At 44.8% G+C, this 12,239-nt stretch overlaps 1 protein-coding gene across 1 annotated transcript in view; it reads right to left on the reverse strand.

Annotated features, from left to right (window-relative positions):
• The window catches only part of LOC146189715 (fatty acid synthase-like), an 86,000-nt gene extending 74,001 nt beyond the window's left edge, over positions 1-11,999 (reverse strand). The window contains exon 1 of the mRNA XM_084605329.1: positions 11,955-11,999. Within this exon, the coding sequence (XP_084461455.1) occupies positions 11,955-11,999 (45 nt within the window). The remainder of the gene's footprint in view (positions 1-11,954) is intronic.
• Positions 12,000-12,239: the final 240 nt, after the last annotated feature.

The raw sequence follows: 12,239 nt of genomic DNA on the forward strand, positions 1-12,239 counted from the left end.
ACACGCATGGGGGTTTGACTGTATTTCAATTTTCGCGAACTTGCTATAGACTTCCAGCGACACTAGGCAGCGTAGTGAATGGTTCTATGCCTGTTCCGGCCACTAGGATAACGAAATAAAATCTTCTCAAGAGCCAGCACCTAAATTGACAAGCCTAGAACTAAATACACATAAATCTAAATAAAGAATATGAAAGCAGCGAACTCATCTAATTGACGTTGTCACGAAGCTTCCGCACCCATTAGTCCGTCTGTTTCCGGTTTCCACATGCCATCTTTAAGAGCACGGAAACATGAGTCCGCACAACACGGCTGTCTACTGTCAACCATTGTCAACCCCTGAAACATTCACAATTTAAGAATGCCTGCCCTTCACAGATTGGCAGATCATAATTGTTACAACTGGTCTAAATAAAAAGTATTGGGGAAAAAAAGATCTACTTTTTCATGTATGTGCCAGTCATGTTATAAGCGAACGTATGAACAGGTACTTTCAATATATTGCTACCCTACAAGCTTTGCCATCAGTTTGAGAAGAGGAAATAACTTGCCACCAGGGGCGCCGGTGGCCGTCTTGGGCAAGCGCGCGTGCCGGCACAAGGCTTTGTGGCGTATGCCACAACGGAAACGGTTGACGATGTTTCCCGTGCGAAATTATGCGTAAGTAATTTGAGCGGAGTTGGAATTGACGTTGGAAAGTGTGCTATAGTTGGAGTTGGAAAGTGTGCTATACGAGGAATCAAATCTTTGAGTTCGTAGACCTGCTTAATGCCTACGATGTAACAAAGTCATATATTTGAGTGGCATTTACAGAATCGAAGTATCCTGCAGTCGATGCGGCGACACAAAATTGCTATAGTGCTATTGAATCGACGGCTAATGACTTTTCTAAAATGTGCAATAGCAGGCTGACCCTAAAGACGATTATGAAATATATATTAGACTATCTAAGACGCTGCCGCGTCTATTCATCACCGCAAGCGCCATTTACTCCGGAAATATATAGTCGGTGCACCATGAATAAACCTTCCCCAAAGCTAGTCTCTGCTCAGTTGCACAGAAGCTTAGACCAAAGAGAAGATAACACCCGCTGCAGTGTTACAGGTTAACGCGAAGACTCACTCGAATGATATTTTATAATCCACCGTCTTTAAAGTACAAGTCCTGCTCCACCCATTGAAAGCCGCCACCATTAAACGTATCAATTTGTCCGTCGCTCCAGTTGCCGAAATCTACTATAGTGCGACAGTCAGCATTTGAAAGCAGTGCCTAAACAACTTGAGTGTTCAAACCGGGTGCTGCTTTTTGGTACCAACAAAAAAAAAAACAGCAAGAACTGTTGCCCTGTTATTGAGCCGATTTGAGCAGCTCCTGCAATTCTGCAGTAATTAACTATAATGCTAAAAACCAATACAAATCGACACCTCCTCGGTGACGATGCCCACGCGCTTTAATGTAGTGATTCAGCGGAACACCGGTGGCCTACGTGGTCGCCTCAGTGACTTAGGACAGCTCATCAAGTAGTGCCGCTTTCCTGTCATTTTCTTTCAGCTCAACATTCCATTACAACACATTCTGTTCTGGTCTCTAGGAGCACACAAAAGAAGGAAAGCATTAGGGGCCGTTTACAGAGACATTGCGCATGTCCGCTATGTCCCACATCTAGAAAAACCATGCAATACATTCGCTTGAAATTAACGCCAAAAGGCTATTGTTTTCTGCAATTAAAGGTTACATTCCGCGGGGATATGGCTTTTACCATTCAAACCTTTCTTCAAAGTTCCAGTGTTCCACCGCTCTTGATATTATAGACAATTTAATAGCTAACCCCGCTCAGTGAGATAGCGCAGTAATGAACAATTGAAGAAGAGACTTGGCCCCCTCTACACACACCCACGATGCGTGCAATATTTTACAGCAGCTGTTTGAATCTGGTGTTTGTTTCAAGAAGTCTCCATTCCTCTATAACCAGTTTCTGTGATGAGGAAACACGTGGGATTGAACGCGCAACAGCGTATGTTTGCGTCAAATGGCTCGCGCCTAGCACTTTGTCTGGTAGGCAATGCTCAGCCTACAATGGACAGGCCCAGCTAAAGATATTTATGGAGACTTCATGCTTCGATCTCAAGATAAAATCTAAATTAGGCCCTTATTACATCCTCTACCGGTGAAACCCCGCGGTATTTTCTCTAGTAAACCTCATTTTCCGCCATCGACGTGAGATGTGTTAAGCTTTCTTTCAGATAGACGTTGTGTGTCTCAAGTTGTTTAAGAGCACATGAAATCATGATATCACTTGCTGAAATGATGAGCAGTACCTCTGATATTTCAGTTCACGGCCAGTGGTATTAGTTCAAGGCCAATGATGTGAGCCAAATAATCAAGTCTTCAGTGCGATTATGGGAGAGAAAGTTTCACTACTCCATGCATCAGCCAAGGACAACTTGGCCTGCCTCACGACCTTCAATGAACCAGAGGTCACATTGTGGCTATATTCCTTAACCATGGATCCACCTATAGTGAAACACCACTGGACATTTGCCTTGAACTTTTACATTTGTAATAAATTGAAAATTGGCTCGTCGGAAACGAAACGCACAGTATCTGTCACTTTCTTTGCGGACTCCTGACAGTTGCGAAGGGAACGAAGGAAGAGGGAAGTGAGAGCCTAAAGAAAGAAGGCGGTGCTGGTACTGGAGGGCTTTGGATTAATTTGGACTACGTTGGAATCAACAACGTGCAGTGACATCCAAATCGCATATATTCTTTTTCGTTTCTCCTTCATTATAACGCAGCCACCAGCGGCCGGGATCCAACCAAGTTACTCTGGTTCAGGTTCAAGACACAAGCGTCTTAGGCACTGAGCCAACGCGATGGGGGCAACCTTTGACAGGTGATACAGCATCTTAATTTTCCCCTTGTAGTTGACGGCGTCCGCGATTCCATCATGTCTGTGGAAACCACTTGTGTGTCAAAACCTAATCCTATCCAAAGCAAAACAACACTTTTTTTTTCGCCTCACTAGGCTACCAGGGTTAAACCTCAGTAATGTTTACCGCGCTCATGCCATTATTGCACTCATAAACGTCAAAGGTGTCAAACCTCAATCTTATAGGATGCCTGTTTTATGTGTAATCATATTTTCTCACCTAATCGACAGAAAACCATAAGTCTTTAGGCGCATTACGTACACTTTTATGACTTGGAAGGCAACGCCCGTAAATTACATGACAACAATCTTGGCATGAAACAGGCTGTCGTAAGCGTTCACCACGTAGGTAGCCCACACAATGCGTACAAGGTGCCGGTGAGGATACACATCGAAGACCTCGTCAGCATTTTCTCTCTCTCCCCCCCCCCCCCCCCCCCCCGCCTCCCCGCCCCAGCCTTAGTTTTTGTACTAAGGCTTGTGCGGAGCCACATTTGTCTAGCATATTTTTGTTATCTTTCATGTGACCATATAGGCACGTGGCAATTATCTTTCCATCAATCTTGGAAAATATGGGGAGCAGCCATCGTAGCTTAGGGGCTAGAGTGGATTGCCGAACCCAATGACCGAAGCCTACCATATTTGTTCCATGTCAGCGCACGTTAAAAAACTTCCGGTGATATTATTACAGTGCTCCACTACTGCATCCCTGACAAAATAGTCGCTTCGCGGCGTTAAATCCCGTAACCCCAACACCCAAATTTTGGGCTTTAGTGAGAAAGGCTGAAAAGACTGTACTCTTGTGCGATGTTTTCTGTCATCTATAGTTGGAATCACAACCACATAATTCCATACGATAGAATTTCTTTTTCCTACTATTTCATGTATTACATCTAAAGGCTGTCAGTAGCACATTTTCTAATTTATTGTAAGGCCTCATAAGGAACATGGTCATGGCCAGCGCAGTTTTGCCACTAGCTTTACTGACAGCACTCTAATTCCTATTTGGTAAATACTGATGTTATTCCCGTTTTATCAACCGCACCCTCTATCAGTGAGCTAGATAAAGGTTGTGTGTGATTTAGGAAGGAAAGCACTGCCGCCTAATCTGCAAATCCCTTTGACATAAGCTCTAACGCGAGCCACATGATTTCTTTATTTTTTATCTGCCTCACGCTTTTTATTTCTCGGAAATTTCTGCCCTGGGCCGCTTTCGTTCCCGGACCAAAACGGCCGCAGCAGTCGTCCCAAGGATGATTCAGCAGCATTTCAAACCGGTGGGTTTGTGACGTCACTAAGTTTCACTTTGTTTACTTTGCATATCTTCAGGGCGCCGAAAATCATGTTTCAACTACTTTTTATACGTGTGCCTCTGGTTGGAGATAGTGCGCATAGGAGGAAGATGAATTTTATTCACTGTCCTTGTATTCCTTTTATTCTTGACAAGCGCTTGAGAGATATGCACAAGAGTATTCGGACTAGATAGAAGAGGTCTATTATCCTGTTATACGGCAATCTAATGCATTATAAGAAATGCACCAACATTTCTTGAACCAACATTTTGGTTCATGGCCCCTTTTCCCAACCATTTCACCCCAGAAAAGCCGAGCACCAGGCCGGGGGAAATCTTGTACCCATTGGAAACCGGTGGGTACCCGGCGGCACTGGGGATCGAACCCCGTACCTCTCGAATGCGAGGCCGATGCTTTACTACAAGGCCACCGCTTCCATAACAACATTTTTCGAATCTCCTACTACAATCTACCAATGGTACCTGGACACAGGGGCATGATATTCCAATCAACGTGAGGAGAAAACAGCGCTAACTGATCGCCTACGCGGGCATTTGTATGCTCATCCACTTTTCAACAGAGTACCCAGCGAGTAGGCTTCTCACACTGGAGTGGGAGGTCACGGTTCCTTTTAGACGTGTCGGCAGATTACGAATCAGTCGACAATCACTCTAACCTAACTTAAATCTTCAACTTCCACCCGGCCTACAACGGCAGGAAGCAACTTTGCAGTACCCACTCAGGCTTGGGGTCGATTTCACAAACACATTCCCATTTTTATCGGTATGGCTGATAACGCTACTTGCGACATCTACGTCAGTTTGTGAAAACCGTTCAAGGTATTAGTTGTAAATGACCCATACACTGTGCCAAAGGACAACTTTTACACAGTGCACTAGAGAATCTTGACCAACGCATGCTGATATAAATATAAATTCTCGCACTGTGGCCGCGGCAACCATATACGGGGAAAGCCTACCGGATACTCCTGCTTTTCCTAACTCTGTCTAAACCGCACAAACTGTGACTGCAATGCGCCTTTGAGTATAAACATTGTTCGCTTTTTACTCCATTATGCAACGATGACTGGATATAATATCCCGTCATCCCTGGCCCACAGTGCAGGGTAGCAAACAGGTTTCTTTCGCTGGCTAACCTCCCAACTTTGCTTTCTTCTTCTGTTACTCTTTGAATTGCTTTTATTTTTCCCGTATTGAATCATATGCTCATGACTTTTTGGTCATAAGCCGACGCATATGATTCTCCCTGCATTATAATGAACTGGTTCCTTCCATTACGTTGTGTTTGTGTTGCAACAGTCAGTGCAACACCCCTTTGCTTATTTAGCAACGTAAACGTTAGTTCTGTTAAAGTATTGTGAGTTAAGGTATATCGGAATGAGAACTGCATTTTGATACGGTGTGCGGAGAGGTAAAATTTCAACCCATTGGTATTCCAGACAGAGGCACGAATAAAAAATATGTTTGATCGATCAAAAATTTATATTCTCTGTCTGGGACGAGCCTGCACGGACGACACTGATAACAGGGGTGATTATAATTTAGTCACTGCAACCACTTCCTTCAGAGTTCACGTTCGCAAGTGACGTGGCGTTTAGAGAATGTTTTTGGACATTTATTAATGTTTTTGGACACAAGTATATATACTACAGTGAGGAAAGCGCTACATATTTGCGGTTCAGAGAACGTATAACAGAAACCATACAGACGAAAGGGGAGTTTGTTTTAGAAGACCTCCCCGCCTACTAATCTACCGATAGAAGAGCTACAGGCTGTCACGCGATTGCCTGAAAGGCACTTCGCACTTTGCTAGGCTCCCTCTAGTCTATGCGGCGAGTTAAAAGACGGCAGCTAAGATTCTCTATCCGCGTTTAGTAGAGATGTCGCCCACACAGGACAATAATTCGAAGTTTATGACAATACTGAGAGCGTATAGATCAACTTCCCGTGATAAAAAAAAAAGGCAAACTGAACATTCTCTTTAGCATATCTTTAAGGCACCAGTGGTTAAGCGAGTATGAACGTCCATGTACGCGAATGAGGATCGGCCAGTAGCACCACAGACAGGCCACAGGAAGGCACATCAACGGGACTTAAGTGTCCTCACCTCCCTCTAATTTGCTTTATTGTCACTGGAAGGCTCATCATTTTTTCCTTGTACAGGACAAATTGCGAGAGCACTTATTCCTCCTTCTTGGAATTTTATGTAAATATATTACGTTTTTTTCCAATATTGTGAATATTGTGCCTACATTCCAATTTCCAACATAGGATTTCCATTGTGGCATACATCGTGCTTTTCCCGCTTCTTCACCGAGTCATAAAAATTGTTGGTCTTCCTCATGCGCCAAGTACAGATATCATATAAGCGCGTTCTACATTTTCCATATGTTGGCGGCTGCGACGGCAGATTTATCTAGCTATTTGTACGGAGCATTAACGAAAGCAGGGCTATGCCACAAAACTTCGGCCGAAAAGTATACATAAACGTCGTTACGACGCAGGCATTCTCGACAGTACATGCGAGGCAGGTCCCGTGCAGGTGTGGCCTACAACCACTACCACCTCACCTGCCGTTTTCCCCTCGAACGTCTGTTTCTGTGTCGCTTGCAGACGCATGCAGCTCTTTAATAAATAGGGCATTTCGGTTCTACTCTCCCCCCCTCCCCCCTCCCCCCATTTTCGCCTCACACTATGGAAAAAACTGCTTAGTTTGCTCCAGCATCACAATTTGTGATTCCAGTACGTGAGGCTGATCTCACAACAACCAGAGTCGCGGCGTTCCCTCGTTGCTCCCACGTGACACTATATCCCTACTAAGCCTGCCGCAAGTGTATCGGCGCCAGCGGAATGTGGAGTACGCCTGCCATCTGCTTCCACGCTGCCCGCTGTAACGCAGCCTTTGTTTTAGTAGACTCAAGTTTTCCTGTATGTCATGAGCATACTTTGAAAAATAAAACAAGTGCCTGCCGTTCAGTGGAGTCACTCATAAGGTACGCTGACCTTACGGGCGACGAAGCCACAGCTCTGCAGGATAAGAAGACGCGAGTCGAGAACTTAATAACCTACTGCCTTTCTACTAATCGATAGTAGATGTAAGCATAAAATGGTTACGTGTACAGCACATCCTCAGCAGTTGCGAGCTGTCTTCAGCTGTTACATATGACTCGCAGTAGGTATCGCTTTCCGCAAGACGCTTCTTGCCACTCCTTTAATCAGGCTTCATTGGTCAGCTTAAGGAGCTGTAACGGTGGCGGCATTGGAATGCAGAATGATGGACAAGCGTACAGGGCCACGTAAAGGGCCGGACAAGAACGTAGAACAAGCAGCGCAACACAGTGGCTCCAAGTATCCGAACGCGCTTCGAACGGCTGCCGCCCCGACCATCAGTGTCGTGCTGTGTTCTACGTGCACATATGTTGAGAGCCTAAATGCAGGCTTTCTAAAGTATGTGGCACCATGAAGCCATCCGTAGGGAGAGAAAGGAGGCTGTGAAGGGCAGGGAACTTGTATCGTTAAATTTGTTTTGGTATACAGATGTTCACATTCAGATGTCCACATGAAGTTAAATGAGAGCCCGGATATTCCATCTCAGCGTTGGTTCGACGTCATCTCGAGGCCGCTGACAAAGAGTAAAATTTTGGGCTTAAAACTGTCTTGAAGAGGAGGGCTAGATCCACAACAATCATCAATAACAGCTGAATATGCACATTGAGTTGGGAAATACGGTGCTGCAAGTAGCGCAACATACCTTACAAACGAAGCCGAAGAGCCCTGCTGCGGTTTCTCAGTGGTTACGGTACCCGACTGCGGCTGCAGCATTTATACAGACACGTAAATCATAGGCCTGGGTACTGTGGCATGTTACTACATGCAAACAAGCTACAGGTGATCGAAATTTCAGGAGGCCTCTGCTATTGTATCCCTCATAGTCAGAGTCGCTTTGGAACGTTAAATCCAATACAACTGAGCAAAAATAAACGAATTAAAATGACGTTAATAAGGCCAAGTCACATGTGGTACTCTCATATTTGGCGTATTGCTTCCCGTGTCTAGTGCACTGTCCAACGTTCGACATTTTACATACTTCATGTGCGCAGAACACTAGCTTAAAGCAGGAGTATTCAATGCCAATGTTTCTTTCTTGCCAAGTCTGTCTTTATATTAAACCTACTATTCTGCCAATGGACAAGCCTCAATCCTATTTAGAACGAGCAGTGTGTGGAAGCCCAGATCGCGCGTGATAAGTCTTCATTACCAGCATCATACGAAAGAAGATAACAAGCGTAAAAGGAACACAGATTGCCTATCACTTCCTATGAAAAAATGCATTAAAACGACGCTCTCATTTAAAACACTGAACTTGTGATTTGAAAAAAGAAAATTACACATTCAAAGAGCAATACACATAGACAATGAAGATAGTGTGCTTTTCAATGTATCGTATTGATCTGCATGATTAGTCGAATTTTCAGTTCTATATGTAACAGTTACTGCTATGAGCACACAAGCTCCACGTATTTAATCCTTATTTATGTAGTGAATTTAGTAGTCAATTCCACACGTTTACGATCCGTTTAGCATCGCAATCGTCATTAACTCCGCAGAGAAGTAATACCTTTATAGCTAGCTGCTCCCACTGGCGGAAACTTGGCACAGTAGAGTTCTGTGGTTGTTGATGGTTACGACGTTGTGATGGCATGCAGCAGTGTATTACTTGAGGAGGTATCGTTACACCATTGTGAAATGTAAACGAGTTCACAGACGCCGCTTTAAGGTAAAAAACACACATTTCCTTCCTATAAACCATTTTCTTAGACGTGATTCTCAAGCCTGATTTGACTCTCAGCTGTGCGCTTGGAGATGACCAAGGGGGTAGGCGGGTGGCTGTTCCTGGCTCTGCGGGGCTTGGAATGGTACATCATATGGCTGGGAATATTGATTCCGGGGCTGGCAATGGCAGGCTAGCCCCAACCGAAAACGGCGGGGGCTAGCCTGCCACCGGTGGTTGTACCTGTTGTAAGCCGTCATTGCACCCACCACCGCTTCGGTCGTGGACGACGGCTGTTGCGACGCGCGTCTTACTTTCTCCTTTTTCTTTTTCTACCTTTATTCTCTGTTATCTCCTCTGTCCACACGAGGCAGTGGAGGTGGCTCAGCAGGCCTGTGCATTATCTTTTACTTCTTCCTACAGTAGCAACAGCAACGAGAAATGACCTTGAATGCGATTATTTACACGAATGAAATGCACAATGTCACACTTTCTACGTGGACACCAGGACCGCGCGGTAAGAAAGGGGAGGCAGGTGGAAGTGAAACTAGAAAGGGAAAGCGGTGCTGTAGTAGATGGCTGCGGATTGATTCATTGATTGAAAAAAAAAACTTTATTTGCCACAAGAAAATGCCGATTACCTCCTCCCCTGGCGCGCAGACATGGGAAACGAGGGCCGTTGCATTTAAGGCTGGGTGTCAAGCCTTCACCTATAGCAGCTTCCGCCGAAAACTGGAAGATGTTCCGCTAGAGCTTAGGGTCCAGGCTTTGTAGCATGGTCTCCCAGTACTTTCTACTAGCTATGTTTTAGCCTCACAATAACTACATCTATCATGCTCTCTCGCCCCGGAATACATATGGTACGCCGCGACCGGATTCATATATGCATTAGTCGGCAAGCGCCTCATTGGCAAGTACTTTAGGCAACCTGGCTGATATCACATAGCACAGTCATGGCTCTCCATTTCGCCTCCATCGAAACAAAGCCGCCGGTGGTCAGGTTCGAACCTGGTTACTCTGCTCTATACTCCTACATGCGCCAACCTGGATACTCCAACCTGGATACTCCATTTCTATAGCAGCCTCTGCAGCCGGTGTGGAACACTTCGGAGACATTGTGGGTCCTTTATCTTCTTAAAAGCTCCCCATCGGTACTTGACCGGCGAGATAAGGGCCGCCCCAGCCCTTAACTTTCTATGTAGTACCCCCTCAAGCGTATTTAAATTCTGATAAAAACGGAATTGATTCGGTAACAGAATTCGTGCTGATTATGAGGCTAAACTACATCGTCATGCAATTCCATGCTAATCACAAAGAATTTGTATTGAAGTCACCGCTATAAAGGCAGAGGGTGAAAAGTTCTGAAAAAATATTTACCTCAATATAAGTATGTTTTGCTGCCGGAAAATCCTCAGATTTTAAGATATAGACTCAGGATTAATTTCTGTTAAAATAAAATGCATGCGTCTATTCTCATGAGTTTCTTACTTTTATGTCGGGAAATCTTTCACATACTATGATACCTTGCGACTATATGCTAGTGTGAATGAGTGCAATAACATAGGTAAAGAGCCCGCCATCAGTAATTGCGAGATTAGCAAAGTATGTGTACGTGAAAGGAAATCCACAAGGCGAGCCACAGAAAACAATCCATAACGCTGAGGCATCATAGTCTTAAATGAAAAGTCAAGTACCTGCTCAATTTTTTCAGCCTACACCTTAACGTGCGTCCATCCTTCCCCCCCGTTCTCAAATATATTTACTTTCTTTTCTGTGCAGGTGAACAACCTGCGCGCATCATTCTATGGAATTTTGATGTATACAACGAGTAAAGCGATAGCATAGAAAATCCTTTGTGGATGGTACAGCATGTACACGGACGAAGTACAAAAAGCAAGGAGACCACATAGGCATGCGCTAACTTGCAACTAATCTTTATTTAAAAGCAACACACATTTGTGTATACATCTGCGTCATGTAATAGGAACGACACGAGAACCATTACGCAACGTACTTTGTAAGGTGTACATAACAAATAACCACCATCACAGGATGAAACCTAACTAAAATTGATCCTTTTGCCCTCTCTTGATAACAAAAGGCTAGCTTACACTCCGCGATTGTCTTTCTCGGATAAAGTAAGCCTCCATCAGTAACCATATGCATTCATTCCTGTGAGGAATCAAAATATTTGTGTTGGCATTTTGTTCACAATCGTGACGGGGTTCTTTCAAATGGGAGTAGCATGAGTCAGATAGGGAAGACGGAAGTTCTGAAAGAAAAATATCTACGCATCTCCCGTCTTTTTCCCATACTTTATTGCATGACACTGAACGCCCGTACACTACAGCACAAGCATATTCCACATTTCTTGATCTTTTGAAAGCTGCCATTTAATATGACTAAATTTCATCAACTTCTCCTGAAGGTTCCTAATGCTACGGCTAGGCCCGTTCAGCTCGGAAAGCAGCGTTGAGGACTAGTTGGTTGAGAAAAAGAGAGATAAAACTTTATTGTCAGCAATTTAGATGGTTTTTACCTTGCGTTTCATTCAGCTGCTCCAGGTGGCTGGCAGTTTAAGTCTGTCAGCGACCTCTTGCGCTCTTGTCGAGGCCCGTGGCTGGACGTCTGTGTCCCGGTTGGAGAGAACAGCTTCCTAGTGTTCAAGCGAGGGAGATGGTATTAGATCTGCCAGAGGCGGATCCTTCACGCCGTCCCAGATTACATGATCTTAGGTGGCAGGGTCGCAGCACAGTTGGCAGTACGGATTTACTATGTTGGCAAAGACTTTGGCATACATCCAGGCGTTTGGCTGCGACCGCGTTTGCAGCCGTCGCCACGTGGTAGCCTGCTCTCGGCTGAGCGAAGCGTGCGGAGGAGGCAGGCTCGCCCTGAGCTCCGTGTAATATGTGGTAATGACCTGATATGTATCCAGTGACTTACCCCGTCGGGCACCCGCGTCCGAGATCCCCTCACCAGCTCGAACATTTTCGTGTAAATTGCGCGCTATGCTAGAACAAAAAGACAAACGAGGAAAAACAGAGACGCGCTTGTCCTATGTACCTCTTTTGAATTGTTTCTGCTCGTTTGTCTTTTTTTCTGGTAAGCGCGCAATGCCACCCAAACAAGGTTAGCTTATAGGATGCACCAAAAATGAAGCCAATCTTCAAAGTTCTGAGTACATTTTTTTTAATTCTTTGCTTTTTTTTGTGCACACGCACCTACTTT

This window comes from Amblyomma maculatum, chromosome 5, assembly GCF_055883805.1.
Source record: "Amblyomma maculatum isolate TAMU_Amacu chromosome 5, ASM5588380v1, whole genome shotgun sequence".
Classification (NCBI taxonomy): Eukaryota; Metazoa; Arthropoda; class Arachnida; order Ixodida; family Ixodidae; genus Amblyomma; species Amblyomma maculatum.